Source organism: Notolepis coatsorum (genome assembly GCF_963971535.1).
Source record: "Notolepis coatsorum genome assembly, chromosome: 19".
NCBI lineage: Eukaryota > Metazoa > Chordata > Actinopteri > Aulopiformes > Paralepididae > Notolepis > Notolepis coatsorum.
The window spans coordinates 42,041,658-42,067,274 of NC_140183.1; the positions used below are offsets into that span (position 1 = coordinate 42,041,658).

Here is a 25,617-nt window from a genome sequence, read left to right on the forward strand (position 1 = left end):
TACCCTCCCCTGTCTCGAACGTTGTTAGACCATGCCTCCCACTGGTCGGCTGCAATGTGGACGAAGCCTTGCATCACGTGTCCCCTCCGGTACACGAGGAGGCAGCCGTTGCATCTTTTCACCTGCACAGCGCGATCTCTCAGTGGCGAGGAGTAGCACGTGGGAGGCTCACGCTGCCCCCGATACTTCCTGATTCTGCTGTACAGGCGCACCAACCGACCTGTAGGAGTCGCTGTCCACAACGTCCGATCCCCACCCACCGGCTTTCCCACCCCCTAATACTGCCAATTGTATTAGTATGAATGACCAGCCAAGCCGGAAGCAACCCAGCATCTCCTGCGTCAGCGGCGAGCGCCTTGCCCACTGCGCCACTTAGCCGCCCCACAAATCAGCTCTTTTAACATCAAATGGGCGGCAGGGGGCTAACCATCCAAACCACCACCATGCCCTCTTCTTCTCATTACCTCCTATCCCTTCATTGTTTATCTACAAGCTGTTTTCTAGGCTGTCAGATTGCTGGGCAGCTTTGTGGTGAATCAAAGCAGAAGAACTAACCTGAGTTCTCAGAAGAAAAGCCCCAGCCCATTAAAGTAGGAAGCAGTGGGCCTTTAGTGAGATGGCTGTTGGCTGACTATTCTAACTTGTATCTTGATACAGTGGAATAGCAATAATCAGGTGACAAATGCACCTACTGGCAGCTTCATTCAGGAGCGAAACTGCTTGATAGTCGTTCCACAAAAGTAACATTGCAGTCCAAAAACCCCCAAAAACAAATAAATATTTTACAATATTTTACAACATTACGGAATCAATATTAAGATAATGATTGATGCACACTCCATTAAGATGTATGACATACTCATTAACAATTTATTGTTACACCTGTGGTCATTTATGAATCGATGTAAAGCTCATGAATTTCTGATGCTAGCTATAAATACATTCTTAAATGTTCTAATCTTTATGGAGAAACTTCAAAGTCTTAAAACTAAAACTTCTTTGAAATATAATTAACACGCACATTAATTAGGTTGAGCGAACCGTGGAAAAATAAATAAAAAATCTCAAACCATGTTCTGAGAGAAACTACAATAATTAATGTCGCACAGAGAAGCCGTGGGTTCCAGTTAGCATTCATTTCCAATTCCATTGAGCCCCACTGACACCCACCCCCCCCCAGATTAAGTGCAGGCAGCGAACCATCAGTGCACCAGAATGTGCATTAGTAAATTCACTGTTTAAAAATGGAGTCGACACTGCAATACAAGTGTAATGACTAAAGCTGATCTGAAATAGATCATCAGCCATAATTTCGGGCACAAAAAAAAACATTTGTGGCACGGAGAAAAAACAAGCTGTGTGTCGTATCTAGGCCGATCTGATTAATTAGCCATGTTTGCGCTGTTGTGTTGTGGCAATTTGAAAGAGTGCAGTGAAGAGAGAGATAGAGAGAGAGAGAGGGGGGGGGGGGGACAATGAAAATGAAAGGTGAAAATAGAGAGGTAATTAATCAGCTGTGCTCTGAAACGATCAGGAACAAACAAACAGTCCCACCGCCACAGTCACCATGTTGATGTTGAGACTATAGGCTACATACGTTACACGCTTCCTAACAGGCTTTTTTATTTCAATATATATATATTTTTGTTGCCAGTAATCGGTTACTATTTTAATTATGTATGTAAAGTTTGAGGTGAAGCATTAACTCATTGGACGCCAGACCCGATGATAGTCGGGTTAACTCGCCATCGCTTGAGCGCCAATCACGAGTATAGTCGGGTTTTTAATCGTTATTTCTTTTATTAGCGATATCCATTCATTTTCATCCATCCAACCTGATGTTATCGTTGGGAATGGGTCTGAGCTCGCAAAAGGGCAAATACCGCCGCCTATCGTCTCCCGGATGGTATTGCACATCATTTGATTGGATTGGCTGGGGAAAAACTCCGGTCCAGGGAAAAACAAACAACTCTCCCAAATCCCAAAACTAGAGTGCTAAAACTCAAACTAATCAAGTATAAAGTCTGGAGCTCCTCCGTGTTATAGGTGACACTGAGAGCACCCAGGGGAATGTTCTGTGTATACGGATACATTTTCAGTTTCATTGTCTATGGAGCAGCTCCAGACTTATTGTAATACCTGATGACATCTCAAGACATATTTGAGGCATACTTCACTGGTTTCTGGCTTTGGGAGAGAGTAGCTCATGTTAAACACTTTTAAACCCTGGGCTAATGAAATCCTACTGGTGATAATTCATTGCTAAGACATCCCCCTTCAACTGTTGCCCTCCTGTGCACAAACTCTGCCACGGTCTTGTGCAACACACAATTTCCAGCAAGAGCTTCCGTGTCTCTCAGATTCTGGGTGTATTGATTTAATAGTGAGATGTTCTACCTGTTGGTCTTGATGACTGGTGTAGGCAGAACACAGGTGAGTCTCCAGCCGTACATGGCCAGAGACTCAAGCAATGGGACATAGTCTGCCTTCACCTGCAAGCCCTGCAAAGAGAGAGAGAGAGAGAGAGAAAGAGAGAGAGAGAGAGAGAGAGAGAGAGAGAGAGAGAGAGAGAGAGAGAGAGAGAGAGAGAGAGAGAGAGAGAGAGACAAACATTAATTACCACAGTGGAGTGCCTTAAAAGTAAAACCACTTAACGCACACCTACAAGTAGGGCTGGGCGATATGGCCTAAAAATTAAATCTCAGATTTTTTCACACCACATCCGATTTACGATTTTAATCGATTTTTTTCTTAAAAACTAGAAACGCCAAGGAAATCATTCAAATAAGCTTTGTTTTTATTTGACACAAAGATGCATTTCCGTATTGGGATTGAAGTGCAAACCTAACTTTCACCAATCTTCACTTAAAAAATTATAAAAATGTATATATATAAAAGGTTACTCTTGATCTAACCTCGTTCCCAGTTTTATTTCCGGTGTATGTACTTCCCCTGGAAGCTGCCTTCCAACGGACCAAACTTTTCCCGAATTCTGTCGCCGGGACTACAGTATGTAGTAAATTCTTCAGGCAAAGCCAGTGGCTTAAACGAGGAAATATTGTGCACTTCACACGTTTCTATAATTGTTTTGTCGAAACCGGAGAGCCTGTAGCCTGTACTTCCTGTACTTCCGTTTAGACATTTTAGGAGGCATATCTTTACCAGCCTACTCTTGATCAAACAAAGATAATGTCCCTATTGGGATTAATAGTGCAATAACTTGCTTTTTCACCAAACTTCACTTAAAACAAATAAAAGGTGCCTCTTGATCATCAAACAAGAATGAATTTCCCTATTGGGATTAATAAAGTGCAAATCTAACTTTCACCAAACATCACTTTTTGTAAAATAAAAGGTGATTTATTTTTTTTGGAAAATCTATTTTCATTTTTGAAAATCATCCTAAATCATTCATTCGAATTAATCGATCAAATCGATTAATCGCCCAGCCCTACCTACAAGTTGATTATTCCACATACAGACAGAGTATAGTTGAGAGGAGGTGAGGTAGGAGCGGAGTACGGAGAGAGAGAGATTGTTGTTACTGAGTTTTGTGAGGTGAGAGATAGTGGAGAGGAGAGGTGAAGGCGAGAAGGTGTTCATTGTGTACTGGACCCTAGACTGGCTGAGAAACCCCCTTGTGTACTGACCCTGGACCGGAAGACAAACTCTGAGTATTGAACAATCCCTTTTTTTGTACAAGAGCCTGATACGTGTTTTGACCCTGGACTGTTATATGATTACCCTATTGCCCATTGGACTTGTTGATGATGATGGCGCGGTCAAGGCTAGTCACTTTGTAGCTCCGCGACGATTGTGCGTACTTTTTGTTATTGTGTTTATTTTTTGTACTTTTTTTTATAGAAACCACGCTGGCATGGACGAAATACGATCACCAGTCACTGATGGACTTAAACTCCGGCCTGAAAGACGGGTTTAACAACACTTTTTGCCAAAACTGGCCACCGGGGATTCGACGAGATGACAACAACAACAGAGAGAATGGCGGTGCGATCAAACGGAAACATAGAGGACGCAGAAGCGGAATTAGGAAGAGACTGAAAAGTTCTCCTTACCGGCCGGCGATTCCCTCAATTCTGCTGGCAAACGTCCGTTCGCTGGAGAATAAGATGGACGATCTCCGTGCGAGGGTCCGCTTCGATCGAGACGTGAGACATGGCTGAAGGCAACAACTCCAGATCACATCATCTCTTGGTCGGATTCCTTCTCCTTCTTCCGAGCGGACCATACAGAAGAATCCGGTAAGAGCATTGGCGGGGGACTCTGTCTTCTTACCAACAACAACTGGGTCAACACGAAGGAAGGAAAGATACTTTCCCGTTCATGCTAGCCGGACCTGGAACATCTGTCCATACAATGTCGCCCGTTTTACCTCCCCCAAGAATTCACCGCCATTATCATGACGGCAGTGTACATCCCACTACAAGCAGATACCGCCAGGGCCCTGGCGGATCTACCCGGACATCTAACCAAGCAACAGATCAAGCACCCAGACGCAGCAATGATCATAGCCGGCGACTTCAACCAGGCAAATCTGAAGAAGGTGATGCCAAAATTCGTTCAGCACATCGCACCACCAGGGGAGGAAATACGCTTGATCATTGTTACACCCCGTTTAGAACCGGTTACAAGGCAATACCAGCCCCTCCATTAGCTGGTTCAACAAGCACATCGGATCACGACGCCATCTTGCTTATCCCCGCCTACCGGCAGAGATCACATCACGTGAGGTAAAGAAGTGGTCCGACCAATCAGAGGCCACGCTACAGGACGCACTCGATGTCGACTGGGGAATGCTTCAGGCGAGCTCCAGTGACGTCAGTGAGTTTGCTGATGTTGTTGTCAGTTTCATAACAACTCTAGCCGATAGCATTGTACCCACGAAGACGGTCCGAGTCTTCCCGAACCAGAAACCGTGGGTTGACAACAGGGTTAGAAATTAACGGGGGCTTGGGGCATAATGCCCTTGAAAATGGACAAAATGCCCTCGAAAATCAGTTAAAATATGATGTAATATGATGTAATCGGGCGCGTTTTTCTAGCGCTCCAAGCAAGCAGGGTCCTGCTGTGTGTTGTCACTCCCCCAGTCCACACAACGGAGAGTTTGCTAGCTTACTAGTAGGCAGTAGCTACCATGGATCATTGGAGGCATGGAGTCAGAACATTACAACCTCGGATGCAGGTAAATCCCTCGAAACAATACCTTTTGAGAGATGAACACTGGAGTGAAAGAGTTTCGACCTCATCAGCCTGATATCTCCTCAATTCAGAAACAATCAACAGACAGAGGAAGACAATACTCTGTAGTTTTCTAGCTGGTGGTAAGAAGTGTTGGCTACTTTGGCTAACAAGAAGCTATATGGCTAGCTGGATGCAGTCATGAGATCTCTCTATCTCTCATGAGATAGAGAGATAGAGGGGGATACTAATTAATTTCGCCGCGGGGGGGGGCATAATCACCCGGGACAATATAATGGTAACTTGTTTCAAATGACAAGATATACCTCTGTGATTATTATTGTACGGATCTGAATACGGGCGTGGGAGCATGCACAAATATAGTACAGTGATAATATGCTGCCTGCTCCCGAGAGAGAGAGAGAGAGAGAGAGAGAGAGAGAGAGAGAGAGAGAGAGAGAGAGAGAGAGAGAGAGAGATTTGTGTAGGCATGTTTGTGTAGGCGCTATTGGAAACGTGGCTGCATTGACTGTGATCATAATATTGATTGATGGCAATGGTGATAGTTGTACTGTACCTACTTAAATATTCGTACCTTGTGGTTTCACCGAAGCTCTGACGTGCACAGTAGGCTACTCAGGCCCCGTTTAGACGGAAACGCTAGCAGGTGAATCCGCAAAGATATTTTTTCGGATGTGCCTTTCGTTTATACGGAAACGGCGTTTTTACGGGGTGAAACCGCAAAAAAGTGAGACTACCTTCCAGGGTGGAATTCCTAGAAACGCAAAAGCTTTGCGCTCTCGTCTAAACTGTTAAAACGTATAAATCTGATAAAACGATGACGAAAGGTTTGTCACGGCTCTGGTCGCGCGTACTGCTTACGTCACAGGTAGCAGGTATGCGCCAGTAGCCGAGACGTAAACAAAGCAAGTATGTCTGACTTATATCAACGGAGATCACCTGAAGGCTACATTGGCAGTACTTTTAACCCTTTCACTGCCACACGACAGAAGGTTACCCCTTTACTATCACACAACCGGCTGTCGTGTGGCAGTGAAAGGGTTAAATACACAAGAATCTGTCCCGCGGCGTGAGTGGACCCACTGTCTGTGAGTGACTCTGCTTTGGTGCAATCACATTCCCCATCCACAGTCTGCGAATCAGAGGCAGAGTAGGGCGGGTCTTCACAGCACGTCATGTGACATATGCGCCAATCGTGTGACAGCGGTTCTCCGTCGTTACAGCGGCGTCTGCACGGAGAATTCCACTCCAAAACGCTCGTCTAAACGTAAAATTAAAAGTGAAACCAAAAGTGAAACCGCAAGATGACTTTTGCGGTTTCTGTTCACAAAACGCTTGTCTAAACGGGGCCTCAGTGTGTGGTGTGTGACATTGTGATACCTCGGTACATGTTTGCAAAATGTTTGGTAGACACACACACACACACACACACACACACACACACACACACACACACACACACACACACACACACACACACACACACACACACACACACACACACACACACACACACACACACACACCTCTGTTCTTGGCGGCCCGCCCATAGGGGGCGCTGGGGCGCCGCCCCCCCTGGTAAAGAGAACAGGAGAAGAAGAAAATGTTTTATTTTAATTAAAATTTTAGACCCCTTTTTTATCTACTTTTTTTCCCATCCCAATTTCGTATCGTCCAATTCTACCCTCCCCTGTCTCAAACGCTGTTAGGCCATGCCTCCCACAAGCCGGCTGCAATGTGGACGAAGCCTTACATCACATGTCCCCTCCGGTACTCGAGGAAGCAGCCGTCGCATCTTTTCACCTGCACAGCGCAATCTCTCAGCGGCGGGGGTCTGCGTGGGAGGGACACGCCGCCCCCGTTGCTTCCTGATTCTGCTGCGCAGGCGCACCAACCGACCTGTAGGAGTCACTGTCCACAACGTCCGATCCCCACCCATCAGCTTTCCCACCCCTAACACTGCCAATTTGTGTTAGTATGAACGACCAGCCAAGCTGATAGCAATGCGGAGAGCTGGGCTCGAACCCAGCGTCTCCTGCATTGGTGGCGAGCGCCTTGCCCACAATACCACCTAGCCGCCCTAATTTTAGACCCCTAAAAATAAAATAAACATGTTTAAAATGAATAATATCTACTAATTTTAAGTATGTTTGTGTTTCAAATGCACAATAACGTTAATATATCAAATATAAATCATTGTTTTGTGATTCACATGACGTCACCGTCTGATATGATATAGAGAGTACCTCTAAAGCTGGGCGCATAGACGTAGCATGCACACTGTGCGTGTCACTGTATCATTGCAGCCAATTAAATAGGTCAAGCAAATACATTTAGCCTATCAGTGCGTTCAAATATGATGTAATATGATGTAATCGGGCGCGTTTTTCTAGCGCTCCAAGCAAGCAGGGTCCTGCTGTGTGTTGTCACTCCCCCAGTCCACACAATGGATAGTTTGCTAGCTTACTAGTAGGCAGTAGCTACCATGGATCATTGGAGGCATGGAGTCAGAACATTACAACCTCGGATGCAGGTAAATCCCTCAAAACAATACCTTTTGAGAGATGAACACTGGAGTGAAAGAGTTTCGACCTCATCAGCCTGATATCTCCTCAATTCAGAAACAATCAACAGACAGAGGAAGACAATACTCTGTAGTTTTCTAGCTGGTGGTAAGAAGTGTTGGCTACTTTGGCTAACAAGAAGCTATATGGCTAGCTGGATGCAGTCATGAATGCCGTTGCTTTCAATTCCTGCTTTTTAAAATGGGGGACAGATGCAACATGCCCATGGTATGGACTGTTACTGGAGTTTCTTTTTGAGTGGATTAAAAAAAAGGTGGATTATGGCTCACCCCCTTCAACTCTTGTGATGGTAAGTCTATGTTTAATAGCTAGCCTTGGCTCGTTTAACAATATGCAAAATATGCTGTACAGCCCTGTACTCATACTGAAGTTATTCTTGGTATATACTACATACTACTAGGTCTGATCTTTTGCAGTTCCTTGTGTAATGATGATTCCACGTCACGCTGTGTGAGTGAGAGAGAGAGAAAGAGAGAGATAGAGAGATAGAGGGGGATACTAATTAATTTCGCCGCGGGGGGGGGGGGGGGGGGGGCATAATCACCCGGGACATATAATGGTAACTTGTTTCAAATGACAAGATATACCTCTGTGATTATTATTGTACGGATCTGAATACGGGCGTGGGAGCATGCACAAATATAGTACAGTGATAATATGCTGCCTGCTCCGAGAGAGAGAGAGAGAGAGAGAGAGAGAGAGAGAGAGAGAGAGAGAGAGAGAGAGAGAGAGAGAGATTTGTGTAGGCATGTTTGTGTAGGCGCTATTGGAAACGTGGCTGCATTGACTGTGATCATAATATTGATTGATGGCAATGGTGATAGTTGTACTGTACCTACTTAAATATTCGTACCTTGTGGTTTCACCGAAGCTCTGACGTGCACAGTAGGCTACTCAGTGTGTGGTGTGTGACATTGTGATACCTCGGTACATGTTTGCAAAATGTTTGGTACTGTATAGCGCCCTCCCTGGAGAAGAATTGACCAGCCGCCACTGAGTATGTGTGTGGTTTGCCATGCTCACTATCTCTGCACCTGCTCTGACGGAAAACCCACAGCACGTGTCAAATGTGCTGGACACAATTATACTGTCCACACACAGACGGCACTTACTATGTACAGCACACAAGACCATAGACTTCACGTTGAATACATTGCTCAGCTGTAATAGAGCTGAGGCTCAGGAACACGTCTTATCTAAGACGCCTCATTAACCATTGTTGTTATATCAATATATGCTTTAATTTGTAATGACAATACTGCACATTATACACACAGCAGGTAATGAACCACTCACTCATATAGATGATGCATTTAAATATGATGTCAGCCTACATATTACCCCAGTGCAGCCACGGTAGTGAAACATCATTAGGCATATCCAAGCATTTTTTTTTTATTATAATTTAAAATAATTTAATGACGTTTTTCCCCCCCTCATTGGGATAGTAGTGGTTAGTAAGAGGGACAGAGGAATCAGGACAAAAGTCATGAACCAAACTGACTACATGGAATGCTCCACTGTGAAACCGCAGGCTTCCTGCTGCCAACCCTCTCAGGAGCTTATTGTTTCTCTTTCTGACCACCTACATTAAAACGTGAAAAGTGCTCCACAGTAATATTTTCTCTTTCTCGCCTAAAGCACATGAACACATTCCGGTAATGCTGCTTCCTTCCACAGAGCCTCAGAATGGGGTTCCCATAACCTTATAGCCTATTTGCTTCCTTGTTGCTGTCTCATCCTGGAGAGCCTTCAACACCTTATCCCCTACACAACACCCACAGCCAGGGGGTGTAGCTCCAGATTGAAAGAATGTATTTGTAGGCCCCCAGTGAATGCGAGCGCGCGTAAGCGCGAGAGCGGAACATTTTTGGCCATTTTTTTTATTGATGAAAACGCATAATATGGTTTTTACCTATACATTCGGATCAGCAGTTCAGCACCTGCACTGTTGTGGGTGAGCCTAGTAAAGGATGTCACATTGCGTTCATCTTCAATGAATGGACCAATGCAATAGTCTACCAAAGCCCCCCTCTCTCTATATATATCTCACACACACACACACACACACACACACACACACACACACACACACACACACACACACACACACACACACACACACACACACACACACACACACACACACACACACACACACACACACACACACACACACACACACACACACACACACACACACACACACACACACACACTTCAGAAACAAACATAGTATCAATGAGAGCATCAATAATACACCTGAGTGATGTCTAGTAAAAAAAAAAAAAAAAAAATTGGGGCCCTTGGAATCATCCTAAGCTACCCCCCCCAGCTACGCCCCTGCCCACAGCACAGGCGCCTTCAACACCTTATCCCCTACACCTACACAACACCCACAGCACAGGCGCCGTTACTGTCTAAGTATCCCCAGAAGCACGGGAAAAACCCTTTCTTATGACCACAAAGAAAGACATAAGAATCTCTCGCCACAGAAACACCTGTAGCATTAGCACAGAAAGAGCTGGTGAGGAAGTCCATCACTAAGACACAAGTCCGTGTTTAACGGTTATTTATGCAGGCATTACTTTCCAGCTCCACAGTACCTTGGGGGGGGGGGGGGGGGGGGGGGGAGACCCAGCTAGGTTTCCTTGGGTTTATGTTGGAACAGCTCCCAGAAACAGGCATTTTCTCGAACTCTAACTTTGAAACAAGATTGTGAAATGATTCTGCTGTAATGGCTTGTTGTTCTTTGGACTCTTGTGAAGTCATCACGATCCCGAGGACAGTTGGCCCGATGTGCTCCACGTTCAGACCATCCTGTCATCCCCCTGTGAGACCGCCAATAGCCCTGTGACCATGCCAATAGCCCAGTGACCATCGCCCAATAGCCCAGTGACATCGCAATAGCCCTTGTGACATCGCCAATAGCCGATTTGTCCCACATTGTCTCTCTCTCTCTCTCTCTCTCTCTTTCTCTCTTCTCTTCCATCTCTCTCTCTCTCTCTCTCTCTCTCTCTCCTCCTCTCTCTCTCTCTCTTCTCTCTCTCTCTCTCTCTCTCTTTCCATCTCTCTCTCTCTCCATCAACACTGAGAATGGACTACTGTCTCTCGGAGCAAACAAACACGGCCACAATATCAAATACAGTCTACTGTTTTTATGTTATTATATGCAGTATGGCTAAAGCAACACACACAAGTCTAGGCTATTGTTCAAATGAAAATGAAAGCTTTTGTCCTGTGGATTGGATTGATAGCGGCACGTGCAAGTCTGGGCACGATAGTTCAAACTGTTGACATAATACTGGATTGTCAAAACTGTTGACTGACACATCTATTTGTCAGATTGTTGCATTATTAATTGTAGTTCAGTACTTTGTTTGCACAATCTGGCTGGATTGTCAAAACTGTTGAAACTGCAAGAGAGACTTGGGCTGGAGGGGGTGAGTGAGAGAGAGAAGAGAGAGAGAGAGATAGTGAGAGAAACAGAGAGAGAGAGAGAGAGAGAGAGAGAGAGAGAGAGAGAGAGAGAGAGAGAGAGAGAGAGAGAGAGAGAGAGAGAGAGAGAGAGAGAGAGAGAGAGAGAGAGAGAGAGAGAGAGAGAAAGAGAGAGAGAGAGAGAGAGGGGGAAAGAATAACAGTTGAGAGACATCCATTGCAACAACATTAGAGCGACTGGTGGAATTAAATGATCAATTCCAATTTAACACAAAGGTCAGTTGTCCAAAATTGCTTTGACGTGGTGCAATTGGCGACGGCTCTGAACGTTGTCATTCCAGGAAGTCATCGGCATAACCCTATTCCCTCAGCCCAGCCTCCTTTCTCCCTAAAGCCCCACCTCCTTTCTCCCTAAAGCCCTGGGCCCTCATTTATCAATTTTTCTCAGAAAGTATTCTATTTTCATACGTAAGCACAGAATTTAGAATGTGTGCACGCACAAAAAAAACGGGACTTATCACACGTGCGTACACAGGTCCTACGCACACCTGTCTTGATAAATATGACTTTGATCCTACGTTTGAGCTTGTGCACTGTTTTAAGTATTTGCATACCAGAACCGCCCCGATTAACCATATACGGTAATGGAACACCCCCATGAAATGTGGAAAAGTGGACTAACCCGAGCGAACTCTGAGAGACTTCACTGAGAGCGAGATTGATCACCGAGGTCCAACCAACAAATTGAACGTATACAGCATTTCCCGTTGTGAACAATCTTATTTGGAAACATGACACACAGAATAATAGTATTTAGCGTTTTATTTTAAACAATATTTAATCATATGATTATAGATATTTTTAGAGAATAAATAAATCCAATGAAGTTGCCAAGTTCACAGACAACTCTGCGCTCTAATGCCTATTATGTGCGCTCGTCATGAGCCTGTTCTGGTCAGAGTCATATGGCTTCAGTGGATAACTATGATCTGCATTTAAGTGAATATGAATGAGACTCCGGCCACCGGCACATTATCAGCCAAAATGCGCATCGCAGATTATCTGTACATTGACCAAGTGGAATCCCGTTCACATTACTGATTACTGATGGAGCAAACTCTGAGAGATTGTTCACAGAGGCGCTGCCGAACCAAGATATAATATGATGTGTATAATATTGTGTGTAGAGGCATATGATACAATCTATTTTGTTGTTGGTATTAGGCAGCCTATATGAAGTACATATAATAGCAGCCAGCCCATAGTCTTCATTATGCAACAGTAACTTGCGCATATAATAACACACAGCCCTGCGAAGCCTGCATACAGTAAACTAACTTGATCATTAATCTAGCTGTTGTATCTTTACGCTTATGAAAACATTAAATAATATGTATAGGCTATAGGCCGTCGCTTTAGCCTATATTCTCAAATTGCATTTAATGGCTGAATGAATGAATGAATGAAAACTTTATTTAACAGATTGCAGAATGGGTACAATACAGTACGGCTCAATACACACAATTGTTAAGGGGATGCAGACCAGAGAAAGACTTTTGTCTTGTTTACATCAGGGTCCCCCAACTCGAGTCCTCGATATCCTCGTATACGGACTAGTATACCTTTATATCATATCATATTCATATTCATATCATAGTTTACTCTATCAGCCTACCAGCATGTAATACGTTTTTTGTTAGAACTCAACTCGTTATTATTTTGCGCATAGATTGCAGAAATACGGGGACGTTTTGATTTAGGCTTTGACACAGAATACAAGTCATGATATCACCCACACGATATATGCTCTGTGTCCAGAGCATGTATGCTTTTCATTCATTTAAGACACATTTATTGCAAGGGTTTTGTATACACATACACTCAACAAATAACCTCTGTCTGTTCTCGTTGCAATGCGTTTATATCGTGGGTGTTCAAATGACTTGTATTCTGCTTACAGCTTCGGGGTTCCACTTATTACGTTTAACAATGGCAAAGCCTTTTAAATATAATCAAAACGTTCCCGTATTTCTGCAATATATGCGCAAAATAATAACGAGTTGAGTTACATTTACATTTTACATTTACATTTAGTCATTTAGCTGACGCTTTTATCCAAAGCGACTTACAAGTTCTGTACGACAAGCCATCAGGAAGGGCACAACTCTATCAGCTGAGCAACAATGTTCATCAAAGTGTTGAGTGCTACAGTGTAGGTTAGTTTATTAGGACAAGTGCATGACAGTACGGTTAGTTAGGGTTCGATTTTTTTTTTATAGTTTTTTTTTTTAAATTTTATTATTCAGATAATGGTTGAAGAAGTGCGTCTTTAGTCGACGGCGAAAGATTGGATGTGATTCGGCTGTCCTAACTGGGGTGGGTAGTTCATTCCACCATTGTGGGGCAAGGACTGAGAATAGGCGACTTCTCTTTGATGACCCTCCCGGAGCTTGGATAGGAGTAGGTCTGAGGCGGCCAGAAGATGCAGAGCGTAGGGGTCTTGAGGGTGTGTAGTTAGAGACCATTGACCGGAGGTAGGCGGGAGCGGTTCCCTTTGCCGCACGGTATGCTAGGTCGAGGGCCTTGAAGCGGATTCGTGCAGCAATGGGGAGCCAGTGCAGGTCCCTAAGAAGTGGGGTGACATGGGCCGACTTCGGTAGGTTTGAGATCAGGCGGGCCGCTGCGTTCTGAATGAGTTGAAGAGGCTTAGTGGCAGTGGCCGGGAGGCCAGCGAGCAGTGCATTGCAGTAGTCGAGGCGGGAGATGACTGTTGATTGGACGAGGAGTTGGGTGGCTTCTTTTGTCAGGAAGGGGCGGATCCTTCTGACGTTGCTCAGGAGGAATCGGCAGGTTCTGGTCGTCGCTGCGATGTGAGCAGAGAAGTTCAACTGGTCGTCGAGGACAACACCAAGGTTCTTGGCGGTCGGGGACGCAGTCACAGCTGCATTCTCGACTGTGATTGAAAGGTCGGTTAGGGGGGAGGATTTGGCCGGCAGGTGGAGCAATTCTGTTTTGCTTAGGTTCAGTTTGAGGTGGTTGGACGTCATCCAGGCGGAGATGTCGGACAGACAGGCCGAGATCCGCTCAGAGACGTGGATATCTGAGGGAGGGAAGGAGAGGAAGAGTTGAGTATCGTCGGCATAACAATGGTAGGAGAAGCCATGAGACGTGATAATGTTACCCAGTGATTTAGTGTAGAGGGAGAAGAGAAGGGGTCCTAAAACCGAGCCCTGGGGGACACCCGTCCGCAGGGGGCGGGTGGCCGACAGGGTCCCTCTCCATGACACTTGGTAGGAGCGGTCATTGAGGTATGATGACAGCCATGTCAGCGCAGAGCCAGCCACTCCCATTCCTGCGAGGGCCGCAAGGAGGATCTGGTGGTTGACTGTGTCGAAGGCTGCAGATAGATCTAGGAGAATCAGGACAGAGGAGAGGCCTTTCGCTTTTGCTAAGTTACGCGGAGCGCAGTCAGTGCTTATTTCCGCGTTGTAAAAATATTCTACCACCGGGCGCCAACTACGCATGGTCCGACCTGTGCTTAAATATACGCACAAAGTCAAGCACAAGTTCAAATTGATAAATCCCACACTTTGCTTAGAACTGATCGTACGCACGGGTTACGCACATATCTGTGCGTACGTCACGTTGATAAATGAGGGCCCTGGCTCCTTTCTCTTTAAAGCCCCAACTCCTTTCTCTTTAAAGCCCTGCCTCCTTTCTCCCTAAAGCCCCAACTCCTTTCTCTTTAAAGCCCTGCCTCCTTTCTCCCTAAAGCCCCACCTCCTTTCTCCCTAAAGCCCCAACTCCTTTCTCTTTAAAGCCCTGCCTCCTTTCTCCCTAAAGCCCCACCTCCTTTCTCCCTAAAGCCCTGCCTCCTTTCTCTTTAAAGCCCTGCCTCCTTTCTCCCTAAAGCCCCGCCTCCTTTCTCCCTAAAGCCCCACCTCCTTTCTCCCTAAAGCCCTGCCTCCTTTATCCCTAAAGCCCCACCTCCTTTCTCCTTAAAGCCCTGCCTCCTTTCTCCCTAAAGCCCCACCTCCTTTCTCCCTTAAAGCCCTGCCTCCTTTCTCTTTAAAGCCCCACCTCCATTCTCCCTTAAAGCCCTGCCTCCTTTCTCCTTAAAGCCCTGCCTCCTTTCTCCCTTAAAGCCCTGCCTCCTTTCTCCTTAAAGCCCTGCCTCCTTTCTCCTTAAAGCCCTGCCTCCTTTCTCCCTTAAAGCCCCGCCTCCTTTCTCCCTAAAGCCCCACCTCCTTTCTCCCTTAAAGCCCTGCCTCCTTTATCCCTTAAAGCCCTGTCTCCTTTCTCCCTTAAAGCCCTGCCTCCTTTCTCCTTAAAGCCCTGCCTCCTTTCTCCTTAAAGCCCTGCCTCCTTTCTCCTTAAATCCCTGCCTCCTTTCTCCCTTAAAGCCCTGCCTCCTTTCTCCTTAAAGCCCTGTCTCCTTTCTCCTTAAAGCCCTGTCTCCTTTCTCCTTAAAGCCCTGTCTCCTTTCTCCTTAAAGCCCTGCCTCCTTTCTCCTTAAAGCCCTGTCTCCTTTCTCCTTAAAGCCCTGCCTCCTTTCTCCTTAAAGCCCTGCCTCCTTTCTCCCTTAAAGCCCTGTCTCCTTTCTCCCTTAAAGCCCTGCCTCTTTTCTCCTTAAAGCCCTGCCTCCTTTATCCCTTAAAGCCCTGTCTCCTTTCTCCCTTAAAGCCCTGCCTGCTTTCTCCCTTAAAGCTCTGCCTCCTTTCTCCTTAAAGCCCTGTCTCCTTTCTCCTTAAAGCCCTGCCTCCTTTATCCCTTAAAGCCCTGTCTCCTTTCTCCTTAAAGCCCTGCCTCCTTTCTCCTTAAAGCCCTGTCTCCTTTCTCCTTAAAGCCCTTTCTCCTTTCTCCTTAAAGCCCCGTCTCCTTTCTCCTTAAAGCCCCGCCTCCTTTCTCCTTAAAGCCCTTTCTCCTTTCTCCTTAAAGCCCTGTCTCCTTTCTCCTTAAAGCCCCGCCTCCTTTCTCCTTAAATCCCTGTCTCCTTTCTCCTTAAAGCCCTGCCTCCTTTCTCCTTAAAGCCCCACCTCCATTCTCCCTTAAAGCCCTGTCTCCTTTCTCCTTAAAGCCCTTTCTCCTTTTTCCTTAAAGCCCTGTCTCCTTTCTCCTTAAAGCCCCACCTCCTTTCTCCCTAAAGCCCCACCTCCATTCTCCCTTAAAGCCCTGCCTCCTTTCTCCTTAAAGCCCTGCCTCCTTTCTCCTTAAAGCCCTGCCTCCATTCTCCCTTAAAGCCCTGCCTCCTTTCTCCTTAAAGCCCTGCCTCCTTTCTCCTTAAAGCCCCACCTCCATTCTCCCTTAAAGCCCCACCTCCTTTCTCCCTAAAGCCCCGCCTCCTTTCTCTTTAAAGCCCTGCCTCCTTTCTCCCTAAAGCCCCACCTCCTTTCTCCCTAAAGCCCCACCTACTTTCTCCCTAAAGCCCCGCCTCCTTTCTCCCTAAAGCCCCACCTCCTTTCTCCCTAAAGCCCTGCCTCCTTTCTCCCTAAAGCCCCACCTCCTTTCTCCTTAAAGCTCTGCCTCCTTTCTCTTTAAAGCCCCACCTCCATTCTCCCTTAAAGCCCTGCCTCCTTTCTCCCTTAAAGCCCTGTCTCCTTTCTCCTTAAAGCCCTGCCTCCTTTCTCCTTAAAGCCCTGCCTCCTTTCTCCCTTAAAGCCCTGCCTCCTTTCTCCTTAAAGCCCTGCCTCCTTTCTCCTTAAAGCCCTGCCTCCTTTCTCCCTTAAAGCCCTGCCTCCTTTCTCCTTAAAGCCCTGTCTCCTTTCTCCTTAAAGCCCTGCCTCCTTTCTCCTTAAAGCCCCGCCTCCTTTCTCCTTAAAGCCCTGTCTCCTTTCTCCTTAAAGCCCTGTCTCCTTTCTCCTTAAAGCCCTGCCTCCTTTCTCCTTAAAGCCCTGCCTCCTTTCTCCTTAAAGCCCCGCCTCCTTTCTCCCTTAAAGCCCCGCCTCCTTTCTCCTTAAAGCCCTGCCTCCTTTCTCCCTTAAAGCCCCGCCTCCTTTCTCCCTTAAAGCCCCGCCTCCTTTATCCCTTAAAGCCCTGCCTCCTTTCTCCTTAAAGCTCTGCCTCCTTTCTCCCTTAAAGCCCTGCCTCCTTTCTCCCTTAAAGCCCTGCCTCATTTCTCCCTTAAAGCCCTGCCTCCTTTCTCCTTAAAGCCCTGCCTCCTTTCTCCTTAAAGCCCTGTCTCCTTTCTCCTTAAAGCCCTGCCTCCTTTCTCCTTAAAGCCCTGCCTCCTTTCTCCCTTAAAGCCCTGCCTCCTTTCTCCCTTAAAGCCCTGCCTCCTTTCTCCTTAAAGCCCTGCCTCCTTTCTCCTTAAAGCTCTGCCTCCTTTCTCCTTAAAGCCCTGCCTCCTTTCTCCTTAAAGCCCTGCCTCCTTTCTCCTTAAAGCCCTGCCTCCTTTCTCCTTAAAGCCCTGCCTCCTTTCTCCTTAAAGCCCTGCCTCCTTTCTCCTTAAAGCCCTGCCTGCCTCCTTTCTCCTTAAAGCCCTGCCTCCTTTCTCCTTAAAGCCCTGCCGGCACCTCAAGCGCTAGCGGAGAAGCCAAGAGGTACAAGCGCTAGCGGAGAGGCCAAGAGGTACAAGCGCTAGCGGAGAGGCCAAGAGGTACAAGCGCTAGCGGAGAGGCCAAGAGGTACAAGCGCTAGCGGAGAGGCCAAGAGGTACAAGCGCTAGCGGAGAGGCCAAGAGGTACAAGCGCTAGCGGAGAGGCCAAGAGGTACGATGGTGGCCCTCCGTCTGTGATGTTATCTGGGTGAATACAAGGTAGGACCACATGGTTAAGCCAAGTGAAGGGGTGGAGCGGCTGTTAGCGGGTGTTGACAGAGAGCTGCATTTATCTACGTGCGTTGGAAGGGAGGGCCGAGACAGAACCTTGAATCCAGGCCTAGCGGAGAAGGGCAGGGCCGAGGTCAACCCGGAGTTCAAAGTGCACCGCGAGAGTCCGTCGAACAAAAACACAGGCCTATTGTTTTTATTTAAACCCCAACCGACTCTGGAGGGTAGACATAACAAACCACATGCCTCTGTGTTTCTTGCCAACTCTGAATTTATTCCTTCACTAGACATTTTAAAGGACTGCTATTAGGTTTAGCAGGTTTACGGAAACGGTCCAGACGTGACGATGTCTTTGAAAAGGTCATTCAAATATCCAGTAATTCCTACATGATAGTTCCACCTGGCATATGTTGTCTCAACAAAATTATGCACCCAGTATGCACTGCAGTCAGTGTAATTAACAATATGGAAACAAGCAATAGTGGGGAGTCAATATTCTGCAGGTTACTGCTAGCTGCGGGATATCATACTCCACTTTGATTGCACCTTGTAATAAACAGCTCCCGGACATCAACACATTTCAGAAGTCACTCATCCACACAAGCTATTGGCTTCACCCCCACGTTGGGGCCTAGACAGTGAAAATGATTCCTGCTTATATCTAGGTCACCCCCCCCCCCCTCACCTCAGCCACAAAGGAGCGAGACATCATGGCTGAAGGTAAGGCTGGGAAATACGGACCAAATTTAGCACAATATGTTTCTTCATTTTGACAGTATAACAGTATTCTGTAAATGTTTCCAATAAAAATTGCAATGCCATATGAAATCCTATGTCTTTATCTTGTAATGCAATTATGATGGGTTTCATTTCAGTCTATTTTATTTTCCTTTTTTTTTTATACTGCTACAAGGAGCAATGTTTTCTTTAACTTAAAAATATACAGTATATAAAGTAATATAATTTCTTTACATTATGTAATATATCGTGGCTGATGGTATAGTAAAGATCCATATCTTTGCATGGATCACTAGCTGAAGGTGATGCTATTTAACCTCTTAAGCCCTAGCCATATTTTCAGAAAATTCGCCTAAAAGTACATACCCAAGTAAATGGAAGATTGCTCCACTTCTACAAAGTCCATTTGCATGTTCCTGGTATCTATGGACATCTATGGACCTCAGGGAATGTATTCCCAGTGTCAGAGATATTGTGTCTGTTACTATGCTATACTATGTAAATTGTAATGAACCAAAGGGAAATATAAATTATTATTATTATAATTCTTTCTTTCATCTTTTATGGTGAATAACACCATGCTAACATTGACCAGACATGAAAAAGTGCCACTAAGCTCATTCAGCACCTTCTTGAGGTCAAGTGTACAAATAATCTAAGCAAATGAATAAAGGGCAGATTATTTACAGGGGGTTTTGTAGATACAGTCCATCGGGACACATGCTATAGAATATCAGGCCTATAAATTACCTTATTATGGCCAAGTCATACATCTAATATCCAATATGGATTTAGTAACACCAGGTTCCCGTTGCAGGGCAGCAAAGACCATGAATGAAATATACTGTAAGTACAGTTACATTTGTATAATGTCCGTAGCTCCGCCATTTTTCACCAGATTGCAACACGTTTTTTTTGTAGACGTTCATAGAAAGGTATAGAAACAACTGTTGTATTTTATGGCAATAACGTTCAGGTTTGTCCGACCCGCGAGATATAATCACGAAAATAATGAAAACATTTGTTTTCACGTCAGACCCTCCAGCTTTGACAGGGGCTGGTGTGACCAGGGTAGTGTAGTTTTATGAGATTTTGACGTCCATCGAAATCCCCGGGTCTCCTCTTTCTTAGGACTACCATGACGGCTTCCTTTATTTGCACCTAATTCATCCGGTTTCCGATCCAATGCGCTGAGATTTCTATAAAGTCATATTTAGCTAATAACACTTAAAATAATTTGTAAACAAACGTAGTGCTGAAAATATACACTTTGACTGCTGTTTTGATAGGGTTAGGGTCTTTACCCATGGCAAAATCTTAAAAAGAAACGCAACATTAACCTGTTAAGCTGTAGGAATATTTCGCCTAAAGGTACATGCCTAAGTAAATGGAAGATTGCTCCACTTCTGCAAGGTCAATTTGCATGTTCTTGGTATCTAGGAACATCTAGGGACCTGGGGGTATGTATTTCCAGTGTCAGAAATATTGTGTCTGTTACTAGGCTGAGGAAATTGTAATGAAGAAAAGGAGAATATAAATTATGATTTATGATTTTTGCATCTTTGATCATGTTAAATCTGCGGGGTACGAGAAAATGCTCACTGAGCTCATTCACCACATTATTGAGATCATGTGTACAAAAAATCTAAGCAAATGAATAAAGGGAAGATGATTAAACAGAAGGATTTGTAGATACAGTAATTAATGATAATCGAGAGCGGCGGAGAGGAAATATAGAAAGTCACGCCTCACTGCTGACATCGACACATATCACAACCTCTTGTTAACATTCTCCAAAACCATTACTAATGCCAAAGCTTCCTTCTTTCACCATAGGATCGAGGCCTCTGCCAAGAATCTTCGCAAACTGCATGCTACCATGTCCTCCCTCCTCACTCCCCCCCCACCCCCTCCCCCCTCATCTTTCTATGCCGAAGACTTTGCGATCTTCTTTGAGGAAAAAGTGGAGAACATCCGCAGCTCCTTCTCCCAACCCCCACCCATTCCAAATTTTGAATCAAGAACCTCATCCTTCATTCTGTCATCTTTCTCTCCCATTACAGAAGCCGAGACCCTGACACTGGTAACGTCGAACCGTCCGATTACATGCCAGCTGGACCGGCTACCCTCCCCACTCCTCCAGACCATAGCACCAGACATCCTCCCATTCCTAACTGCAACCATCAACTCCTCACTCAACTCGGGGGTGGTCCCCACCTCCCTAAAACAAGCAAGAGTCACGCCGCTCATAAAAACACCAACCCTGAACCCCACCGTCATAGGCAACTATCGTCCTGTCTCTCTTCTCTCCTTCCTTTCTAAAACACTTGAACGTGCTGTATCCAACCAACTTACTGCTTATCTCTTACAGAATGACCTCCTAGACCCTAATCAGTCTGGCTTCCGGACTGGCCACTCCACAGAAATGGCCCTCATTGCGGTCACAGAGGCACTTCACTTAGCAAAAGCTAAAGGTCTCTCCTCTGTCCTTATTCTCCTAGATCTATCTGCAGCCTTCGACACAGTCAACCATTAGATCCTCCTTCCGGCGCTCGCAGGAATGGGAGTGGCTGGCTCTGCGCTGACATGGCTGACATCATACCTCAATGACCGCTCCTACCAAGTGTCATGGAGAGGGACCCTGTCGGCCACCCGCCCCCTGCGGACGGGTGTCCCCCAGGGCTCGGTCCTAGGACCCCTTCTCTTCTCCCTCTACACTAAATCACTGGGTAACATTATCAAGTCTCATGGCTTCTCGTATCATTGTTATGCCGACGATACTCAACTCTTCCTCTCCTTCCCTCCCTCAGATATCCACGTCTCTGAGCGGATCTCGGCCTGTCTCTCTGACATCTCCGCCTGGATGACGACCAACCACCTCAAACTGAACCTAAGCAAAAACAGAATTGCTCCACCTGCCGGCCAAATCCTCCGCCCTGACCAACCTTTCCATCACAGTCGAGAATGCAGCTGTGACCGTGTCCCCGACCGCCAAGAACCTTGGTGTTGTCCTCGACGACCAGCTGAACTTCTCTGCTCACATCGCAGCGACCACCAGAACCTGCAGATTCCTCCTGAGCAACGTGAGAAGGATCCGCCCCTTCCTGATAAAAGAAGCCACCCAACTCCTCGTCCAATCAACAGTCATCTCCCGCCTCGACTACTGCAACGCACTTCTCGCTGGCCTCCCGGCCACTGCCATCAAGCCTCTTCAACTCATTCAGAACGCAGCGGCCCGCCTGATCTCAAACCTACCTTAGTCGGCCCATGTCACCCCACTTCTTAGGGACCTGCACTGGCTCCCCATTGCTGCACGAATCCGCTTCAAGGCCCTCGACCTAGCATACCGTGCGGCAAAGGGAACCGCTCCCGCCTACCTCCGGTCAATGGTCTCCAACTACACACCCTCAAGACCCCTACGCTCTGCATCTTCTGGCCGCCTCAGACCTACTCCTATCCGAGCTCCGGGAGGGTCATCAAAGAGAAGCCGCCTCAGTCCTTGCCCCACAATGGTGGAATGAACTACCCACCCCAGTTAGAACAGCCGAAACCCGTCCAATCTTTCGCCGTCGACTAAAGACGCACTTCTTCAACCATTATCTAAAAAAAAAAAAAAAAAAAAAGATATCTAACCCTAACTAACCTTACTGTCATACACTTGTCCTAATAAACTAGCCTACACTGTAGCACCCAACACTTTGATGAACATTGTTACTCAGCTGATAGAGTTGTGCCCTTCCTGATGACTTGTTGTACAGAACTTGTAAGTCGCTTTGGATAAAAGCGTCAGCTAAATGACTAAATGTAAATGATTTTAATTATAAATTCATATTTGACCTTGAACTTGACCTTGACCTTATTATGGCCAAATCATACATCTATGGATAGGGAAAATGCTCCTCTTTCCAATGGCAGGGTTGAATCTGGATTTAGTCATTTCCTTGCAGTTTTTACGATAATTAGCATTTTCCGATAAATTCGTATTTCCGATAAATCGTATAAAACATCGGTAAAAATGAAAATATACACTTTGACTACTGTTTTTGATAGGGTTATGGTCTTTACTACAAAAAAAATATTTAAAAACATTAACCTCTTAACATCCAAGGGCCCACATGTGGACGATTCTTTGCCGACCTCTAGTGGCTCGGGCGTGCATTTCTTTTAATACAATATATAGATAGAATTAAAGCCCTTTGTTGCCTGTCAATTGCCCTTTCAGGTGACAAAATCCGTTCAGCGGTTCTCGAGTTACATGCCGGTATGTGAGGCGTGCCCCAAAGTACGCAAAAGTACACATTACCACCCCCGACTCCCGGGGCTCTAGCTCCGTCAATCATTTGGCGATCTCGAAAATCTTTGCACAGAGTTGTAGCCGATGAGTGTGGCTTTCCAATGATACCCCATGATATGATAATTGGGGATCTAATACGGTCTCTATTGATTGATATATGATAAAGAAAAGCAGGGTCCCCCTATAGGGGGACCTTAAGGCTTAATACGGACGGTATTCATCTATTTATGACGTGAAAGGCTTGGGTCTGGGTCTGCACACATGTAGGCATGCATGCACACACACACACCATTTTCTGAATCTGAATATACAGTATGAAATCTCTCTCTCTCTCTCTCTCTCTCTCTCTCTCTCTCTCTCAAATTCAAAGGTGCTTTATTGGCATGTATGATTTATTGGCTAAATGTACAGTATTGCCAAAGCAGTTGCATGTAGATTTCAATACAAAGCATACGTTTTATGGTTTCTTAAAATTAAACAAGAAAAATATAATACAGTACATGTAATGATTTGGCTCAAAATATACATACATAAAACAATATTTTACATTAAGTCACAACACTGTCCCTCTGGCTATGGATAATGTCCATCTCCTCTCTCTCTCTCTCTCTCTCTCTCTCTCTCTCTCTCTCTCTCTCTCTCTCTCTCTCTCTCTCTCTCTCTCTCTCTCTCTCTCCCTCTCTCTCGCTCTCTCTCACAAACGCACACATTGAGAATTATGCGTAATGGATGACAATTCTTTCTTCATTAACAACCATTTCAAACACCAGTATACAACACCCCACGCTGATTGCATATTAAATCCCTTTGCACCAATGAGATTATTAGTGCGCTGTATTCCCCCCATCGCTAAAACAATTCTGTCCTGTGCACTCAGATCGAGACATTCTGTGCCAAATGACTTTAGTTTGAACCCGCCAAACACAAACACACACACACACACACACACACACACACACACACACACACACACACACACACACACACACACACACACACACACACACACACACACACACACACACACACACACACACACACACACACACACACACACACACACACACACACACACACACACACACACACACACACACACGCTCTCTCTTCTTTGCTGTGATGCGGGAGACTAATCTGGTTCTGGAGATTATTTGGTTTCTGGAGGTTGGCCTGGGCTGTCAGTGGGTTTCTGGGAAGCTGCTGTTGGGCCCTTGTCCCTCAATGGGGGAGTGTTGGACAACAGCACTAGCTTAGAGGGAAAATCCACCCTACATTTTTATTCACATTGTTATTCCAGTCATCTTGGGACAGTTATGCCAATATCTATAACATGTAGACTCGAAACAGTGACGTCGACAATTTTTTAAAACCGGTCTGTTGACAGTGAATTAGTGACAGAGTTTGTGGGCTTAGTTACAGAACGTTTGTTTGAGCTACTGCATCCAAAATGTAGGGCTGACAGCTCTGAATCAGAAAAAGTACCCACCTCCCAGTAAGATCACCATGGTTAATGCCATAGTGTCCTTAGGCGTCTATGGAGCAGCTGCAGGATCTGTCTCTTGATGTCTTATCTCTCTGGTGTTCAGGGAAAGACTTGTTAATGTTCGCAAATTGAAACATTATAGAAATAACATGTGAATTATGCATATTTTAGGGTGGATTTTTCCTTTAGTTTAGTTTAGTTTAGTTTATTTATTTAGCACATTATTTTAAATGTTTTAAATTTATTTAAGTGTTCTTTCTCTGCGAGTCTGTGACTGTACTGCTGATAGCATGACGATACAGTTGATGCACGTGCCAACATCTATAATGAGCCTGCAGAATAATGAAAGACCCCCACCACCCCAATAACAGCCTGTTCCAGCTGCTGAGGTCAGGCAGACGCCTGCGAACCCCAGCTACTAGGACAGAAAGGCTTTGGCTCAGCTTCTTCCCCCAGGCCATCAGAGCCTTGAACAATGAACACTGAGTGCCACAGAACACTGAACTTCTCACACACAAGCACACATGAGCACACACACGACACGCACGCTGTGCACGCTCGCACACTAGCAGCCACTTTAACATGAGCAGGCACACACTCATGCCGTACACGCCCACACTTATGGCCAAAAAGGAAAAGTCACTTTAGAAATAGTATAACAACAGTAACAGTGTATTGCACTACCAAAGGACCCAGCATGTCCTATATGCTCTGTAAATAACTATGTACAGATACCAAGATGTCCCACCATGTTACCTGTTACCTGTTTATTGCACAATGTTGTTTTTTTATTGGATTCTATTATATGTTGTACCACTGTATTGCACATCGTTGCGGGCAAGACCACCCGCATTTCATTGTATACTTGTATGCCGTGACAAATAAAACTCTTGACTTGACTTGATGTTGCAGAGGAAGCACTTGTGTCGCACATACGGCACAAATCATCAAACATTTATCTTCAAAGATATTACAGAATAGGAATACACTATGGATATTATGGAATGACTTGTGGATTTCGGTCACGTCCAGTCACGCACGATGTGGATGTGCGAGCGCTGCTATTACAGAACTCGCTGTGAATAATTCAACG

The 25,617-nt window shown here is 45.6% G+C and overlaps 1 protein-coding gene across 1 annotated transcript in view; it reads right to left on the reverse strand.

Annotated features, from left to right (window-relative positions):
* rftn1b (raftlin, lipid raft linker 1b) overlaps positions 1 to 25,617 on the reverse strand; it is a 329,875-nt gene that overhangs the window by 14,817 nt on the left and 289,441 nt on the right. The window contains exon 8 of the mRNA XM_084335672.1: positions 2,398 to 2,501. Coding sequence (XP_084191798.1) covers positions 2,398 to 2,501 — 104 coding nt within the window. The remainder of the gene's footprint in view (positions 1 to 2,397; positions 2,502 to 25,617) is intronic.